Here is a 6,522-nt window from a genome sequence, read left to right as displayed (position 1 = left end):
CTCCCACTATCACACCACCTCCACTTAGTTTTCTATGTATCCAATATCTTGCTAGCGAGATTCCCACAAGCCATTCAATCTCTCATTCAAATCTGAAGTCTAAGAGAGGAAGGGAATGATATTCATCCAGGAAGATGATGATGGTGATTTAAGAGGCAACAAGGAAGTAGAACTAGAAAGAGAAGTAATGAACAATATTGAAGCAAGCGAAGATGAAATCCAGAAGCAGGAGAATGGTTGAACCTGCGTTTAGGGGGAACACAGTTCTCAACAACATCAGAATTGTCAGAATCACGATCAAGATCTCCATCAAATGCGAAAATCTTCTCGTGCAACTTCTGCATGAGGAAGTTCTATAGTTCACAGGCTTTGGGGGGACACCAGAACGCACACAAGAGGGAGAGAGGAGTTGCTAGAAGATATAGCCAGACACAGAAGATGATGACGATGATGGGTTTTTCCTTTCGATCACTTGGAGTTCAGCCCCATTCACTAGTGCACAAGCCTTACCGCAGAGGAGGAGGAGGAACAAGAATAGTACACCGAGCTTCCATGAAGAAGCTCACCATTTAGGAGGAAATAGAATGGGATTGAAGAATTGTTTCGCGGCCGATGAGGATCAAGTGGAAATTGGTCTGGCCTGGAAGAAGCTTTCGGTTGGATCCCCAACAAAAAGCCGACCCACCTAAAGAGTCAATGAAGCTGGATTTGGACCTGCGACTCTGAAGTACGAAGACTAATTATTATTGGACTGGTCATGGAAGTTTGTTTCTCTGAGAGATTTTTTTTTAAGCATGCAGCCCAGAGGTAGGATGCTTGAACTCGAAGAGCCAATATCTTAAAGGATGGTTCGCCCGCAAATTCATGCTACAAGAATTAGAGTTCGAATGTTTATATAGCTTTTTTTGAAATTACCTGAGATGTTTATTGTGGTTGTAGCACCCCGGGGGGGGGGGACCAAACGAGGGGCATTAGTTTTAGGTTATGTTTGGTACGAAATATTAAAAATAAAAAATAAAGATTGGAATCGAGATTAAGAAAAACCATTTAAAGAGTGTTTAGTATGAATAATTTTCTTGTTACATGTGATTAAGCAATCCCATGTAAGTGGGATTGAGAAATACCACATCCCCATAGTATTTTCTAATCTCACTATAAAATTTGTCTAATCCCAAGTAATAAGCAATCACTTATGCTAGACACTCTTTAAACATATTTTTTCAATCTCAATCTTATTTCTTACTCTCATTTTCAATACTCCGTACTAAACAGGACTTAGTTCATTTGTGATTGATAATGACATAATTATTATTGATGTTCAGTGCACATAGGAAGTCTGGTTTATTTCCAAGTCATCGTATCTCAATTTTCTTGATTATATTCTATGCTTCAATAAAAATAGTAGTTTTATTGATAATTATTGAGTACGTCATAAATAAAACGACATCCCTCGCCGTGAGCTTAATTAAAATTAAATGAATTCAGCGAATGAGTCGTGTCAAAAAACATTCAGGAAAAAAAAAAAACATACTAAAAACCGTGTTGTGTGACAATGAGAGGGGGGGGGGGGCAACGCATGAGGCTCTTGATAGGCAAGGGACAGACACATGCGATCTTACCTGCACCTTACCTCCATGAGCAGCGAGATTGTTTCCCGAATTAAGTTGCCCAAAAAAAATAACAATGAAAAAAAAAAAAGTACTCAAAACCATTCCATTCCCACAATATCGTGATTTTTACACGAGATAAGTATGTAAAAAAAACTTTTGTCCCAATTTACAAACTCATTTATAAATACTTGCAAACATGATTTCAAACAGACATTAGGCTCGTTGGTCCAGCTGCTCAATAAAATAACGACATAATTGCGCTATCTGCTGTCTGTAGAAAATGATACATTCTGCCGGCACATTGGGCCTCATGGTAAGTCACAGGTTGTTGACTTGAGGTTCCATGTTCGAAACCGGCGAGAGGGAGAGAAAATGATGCATTCTATCTGATGACGTAAATTTACACAATTACATGTGAAGCTTTACAGTTTCAGACAAAGAAGCTCTTAAAAATTCATCCTGAAGAATCAAAGGAGTATAGACCTGCTCGCTTCAAGCTGTACTTTTTTTCCTCTTTAAACGGTACAAAACAATTAGTGTTCAATTATTGTCATCACTTTCAGTTCCAGTACCTTTCTCCAAATAAAACCATTTGTTAACGTCACGACCTCAGAATAACTTTAAAAATTACAAGTATCCGAAAGCTTCAAGATTAGCATGCTATCTGCTATTTCCTTAGCTGGTACGCCCAAGAGTCCCCGCCATATCATAACCCGCATCCTGTCCGCTCTTCGAAGCAATTGATGGATTCAACAGCCATTGCAAAATGTTTATTCTGTTCCTCACAAAAAGCTAGAGTCAGAAACGAACCCCCCCTTTTTGTTCCCTCCTGTCATTTTCCTCCGGGGAGATAAATTGTAATACGAACAAGATAGGAATAAGACTGAATCTTTTTTGCATAATGAGAATCTACGACCTTACAGATTAAGCGGAAATGGTTAACTTTTGGGTCTTGTGCATGACCACAGGGAGCTTCATGCTGATGGCGCTAGGATCGCTATAGACAGAAGAATCAACAGGGTGTCCATTCTGCACCAATTAATCAGAGAGGTTAATGCGCACTTAGACACAAATTCGACAATAAATTACATGGATATGCACTAATTCAATCGTAGCTCTGAAATCAATCAGTTTCAGTTTTTCAATTCTCATAGCAGGAAACAAGCAAAATTCAATAATATCTGCATAATCAAGAATCTTAACCATTCCAATTATGTAAGGTTGACAAGTGTTATTAAACCATTCATGTAAATGTAGATTCAGCCAGAAATTGCTATAGCACTAGCATCCATGATCAATACAGTTATGCACCTAAAAAACAATATATAATACCCGCAGTTTCAGTTTTCAAAATGATCTTTACACATAGGTGTTAAGGTTAAACCCTTGTGGTAAATAAACTCCGGAAAGACATGTAAATGCATGGCACAAACTTACCATAGACAATGCTTCAAACGTAGATTCTCTCCAGCACATCTCCCGAAGTATAACAGGATTTTCACCACCAAATATACAATGCATGCGAGTGTCTCTCAGTCTAATCAACACTCCATCAACTCTTAGCTGTTAAGACGAACAAATCAACAATTGGATCACAATTTTAAAAGAAAAGAAAACGGTGTAAGTAAATCTCTAATTAAATCACCAAGTTTCTCATGAATAGTGGAGCAATTTCAGTTAATGTGTTTTAATATGGTCAACAGTATGATAATGTATGAGGGGGGAGTAGCTCACCCAGAATCGCAAGAGAAGAAACCAAGAACTTGGCATGACTCTCTATACAAACCGAAAAGTCATATCATCAGTCATTGCCGATGATATTCTTAATAGAAATAAACGTACTCCATATCCAACAGAAGAAAAGATGAATAATTACCACTTTTACAGTAAGAAGAGATACTCCGTTATCAGCTAGCTCATCCTCATATAGGATCACCTGTTCATAATGAGGATCAATTTGTGATGGGAAGCAAATGCCATCAGGGAAGATGGGAAGCATAAGAATGAATTCATTTCCATATATTTGAATAGGCTAACATAAATCAGACTTCAATAACTAAATTCACTCTTCCAGAAAACTCACAGAGTTGTCAATTGATAAAAGAACAGAAGAAGGGAAAAGGAGGGGGAGCAGAGTGAAATCACAGGGGAAAAGGACCAGAAGGTGGGGCATAAGAGCACAAAGAAGAGAAGTACGAATTCTAAACAACATTTACCTCTTTACCCCAAGAGTACCTTAATAAAATAGGCGAGGGCTTTATATGGAGCCCCAATAACTTCACAAACATAATTTCTATAAACAGAAGTAAATTAAAATACTAATTTCTAATCATAGTCAATATACTATTTCCAATATTTAATTTTAATTCCTAATTTAAAAATAATAATATTTCCTAATCTCTTCCAGTTCCCTATAATCAACCTTCTAAGGAGATGGATCTTCTTCATTCTTCCAGTGGAGCATAATTTCCTAAATACCTCCAAAAAAAATCACTTTGTTCACAAATTAATTTGTGCATAGAATAGGTTTGTGCACACCGTGCAATTGTCATTTAAATAAATAACTACTCGCCTCATCATAAAATAGTATAGGTTCTTTTGATGCCAATGCAACTACATCAATCTTCTCCTCGCAGTCTTCCCATTTGAGATTGCATTGTTCCTCGGCAACACTTGCGTCCTACCATTAAAATTCAAACGGCTTAAAATCATCAACAGATGCCCACTATTCACAGTATTTCTAACAGCAGCATTAAGTGCCTGAATACTATGGTCAAACTGCAGCAATTTAGCAGACACTCATTCTACAGACAACATCTTCTACAAATGAGTAATGACTTGCACACAGAACTTTAATAGAACTTAGATGTTTGGTATGGCAGATTCAGTGCAGGTTTGGTATACTCCTTGGTCCCTTCTGACGAGATTTATCAAGAGCCAAAATCAATTCTGCTGCCTGCACTACAAATGAAGAAAAAAGAGGGAGCACGTACCTTATCTTTATCAATCTCGATAGTTCCACTTCCACAATAAGGAGTTGTAAATGTATAGTCATAATCTAGTATTACTTGCTGAGAGGGTTTGCTGCAATTTTTTTTCCCAAAGAGTGTGAGACAAAGAGCAAGAACTATTTGCTGGTAAACAGAGAAATTGATAACAACTTAATTGAAAGAAACTTCTCAATATTATGTTCCTCACGTGGTGAATGCATCAAAAAATTAATAAGCTTTTTATTCTCTCAGAGAAAGAAAGAAACCAATGTAACAAGATTGTAGAATTCAACGATATAAGGAATTAGCAGTGGACATATTCGAAAACTTGAAAAGCAAAAAAAAAAAAAGTTGGTAATTTTGTCAAAATAACTTATCTCGTTACCTTCTAAACTTCCACTTCGCAGCTGCTGGCACTTCCACTGGGGGCAGGGCTTCCTGTTTCCAGCCACATAGAGCATCAAATGCATTAAAATAAAGTTTAGTGCCACTCTTTACGTGTTTTAGAATCAAGGAATTTTCCCCAAAAACCATTTCTGGCAAGTGAGATGTCTGAAGTTTCTGTTCCCATCTGTACAATGCATCAAATTAATTCATTAAAAACTATAGGATCAAAGATCAGGCAAGTGAAGTGTTTTGACATATGGGAATATTGAAACTTGAAATTCCAGGAAATTTATAGTAAGTTCGAGATAAAGAACATGATTGGTTCTATTCTAATACTGACAAAACATCAGTATACATAGTAAAAATCTTTACCCTTGAGCTCCCACTCCCGGGTCTCTCTACGTCTCTCAGAGAAAGCAGCAATTTCTAGTTAAAATACTAAATTAAAAAAAGAAATACGCCTCCAGAAACAAGAAAAGCACAAAGCAAGCACAAAACAGAATGCAATGACTCAGTCACAGGTGCAAAAGGAATAGTTCCTAAAATTGGAAAGCACGTCAGCTAGGGTTAACAGTAACAAAAGTGCGTACTCTTGAGCAGTGGAGGACTTGAGTATAGAGTGTTTCAAAGTCTCAATCTCCCAACCGCGGATGCGAATACCACGTCGACCATCCCCAGTTAGGAGCTCAGCACCGGCGGTTTTCAGGTCATTCTCCTCGACCTTCACTTCCATCGTGGCCTCGTTTTACCACGGAATTACTTCGCCCTGCGCCGCTCTAGTGAATGGAGATTCTGTGGTCAACTGATTCGAAATTTGGGGCCGGAACGGGATCGCGTGTGAAACGACTCGGAAGACCTCCCACAGGCTCTTTGTAAAAGGAGCAATTTTAATTTGTTTTCGTAACAAGGGACCGTTTCGTATGAGGGAAAATCTGGAACCAGTTGCTAATTCTGATATTTCGTAGAATCTTAGATGAATAAATTCTACTTCTTGAGACTTCTGTGTAATTTTTCCTAATACAAAAGAGTAATAAAAATTAATTAAAAGCTCTTAACCTAAATTTTTAATTTTTTAACTCAAGCTTTATTAAAACAACCCAGCGGAAGCTGTTAACAACCCAGGCAGTATCCAATTCAAAGCTGAAACACAATCTCTCTCTCCTCAACCTGTGTTCGAACTGCTCCCTCTCCCACCAGTTGCGTCTCTCGTACTCGTCGCAGTTACTCCCTGGTGTCGTCTCTCCCTTCATAGTCACTTCCTATGGTGCAATCGCTTCCTTGTTGCATCGTCTTCCCCTCTTGCAATAGGTTCGCCATCTGCTATCTCCCCTTGTCACAATGGGCCTCTTGACGTCTCTTCCTATCCCAAACTGTGCATTGCCGTCTTGCTATCTCCCTCACCCTAATCATGCTGTGGCATTGTCACTCAATTGGCCTAAAATCTCTCCCCGCCCCTAACCGCGTCATTGCGCAGAAAGCATTGGGTCTTCAACGGCACCTTCATTAACAACATCAACGGTGAGTATTAACAACTC

The 6,522-nt window shown here is 38.4% G+C and overlaps 1 protein-coding gene and 1 pseudogene across 2 annotated transcripts; one reads left to right on the top strand and one right to left on the bottom strand.

The window, feature by feature from the left end:
* The first annotated feature begins 216 nt into the window (after positions 1 to 216).
* Positions 217 to 756, top strand: LOC114751980 (zinc finger protein 1-like; annotated as a pseudogene).
* Positions 757 to 2,386: 1,630 nt separating this feature from the next.
* On the bottom strand, positions 2,387 to 5,855 carry LOC114751983 (TIP41-like protein). Of its 2 annotated transcripts, XM_028940691.1 has the most exons (8): positions 5,578 to 5,853; positions 4,986 to 5,171; positions 4,604 to 4,694; positions 4,183 to 4,290; positions 3,487 to 3,546; positions 3,345 to 3,386; positions 3,048 to 3,173; positions 2,387 to 2,639 (listed from the first exon to the last, which is right to left on the bottom strand). In XM_028940691.1, the coding sequence occupies exons 1-8, from the start codon at positions 5,718 to 5,720 to the stop codon at positions 2,535 to 2,537; spliced, it is 861 nt and encodes a 286-aa protein (XP_028796524.1). In that variant the 5' UTR covers positions 5,721 to 5,853; the 3' UTR covers positions 2,387 to 2,534. The 2 variants fall into 2 exon arrangements, with proteins under 2 accessions (XP_028796524.1, XP_028796525.1); XM_028940692.1 differs by lacking the exon at positions 3,345 to 3,386 and having other exon boundaries at positions 5,578 to 5,855.
* Positions 5,856 to 6,522: the final 667 nt, after the last annotated feature.

Source organism: Neltuma alba, unplaced genomic scaffold, assembly GCF_004799145.2.
Source record: "Neltuma alba isolate B1F8T4 unplaced genomic scaffold, ASM479914v2 tig00007194_pilon, whole genome shotgun sequence".
Taxonomy (NCBI): domain Eukaryota; kingdom Viridiplantae; phylum Streptophyta; class Magnoliopsida; order Fabales; family Fabaceae; genus Neltuma; species Neltuma alba.
The sequence above is the reverse complement of the archived record's forward strand: the minus strand, read 5'-3'. Positions and strand labels throughout refer to the sequence as shown.

Bases quoted from the DNA above. Each gene is read 5' to 3' on its own strand.
- LOC114751983 (XM_028940691.1), bottom strand. From the start codon at position 5,720: ATGGAAGTGAAGGTCGAGGAGAATGACCTGAAAACCGCCGGTGCTGAG. The intron at 3,547-4,182 runs GCGAGTAGTTAT...CATTATGAACAG, and splicing joins CTATACTATTTTATGATGAG to GTGATCCTATATGAGGATGA. The intron at 2,640-3,047 runs GTAAGTTTGTGC...TAATTGGTGCAG, and splicing joins CGTTTGAAGCATTGTCTATG to AATGGACACCCTGTTGATTC.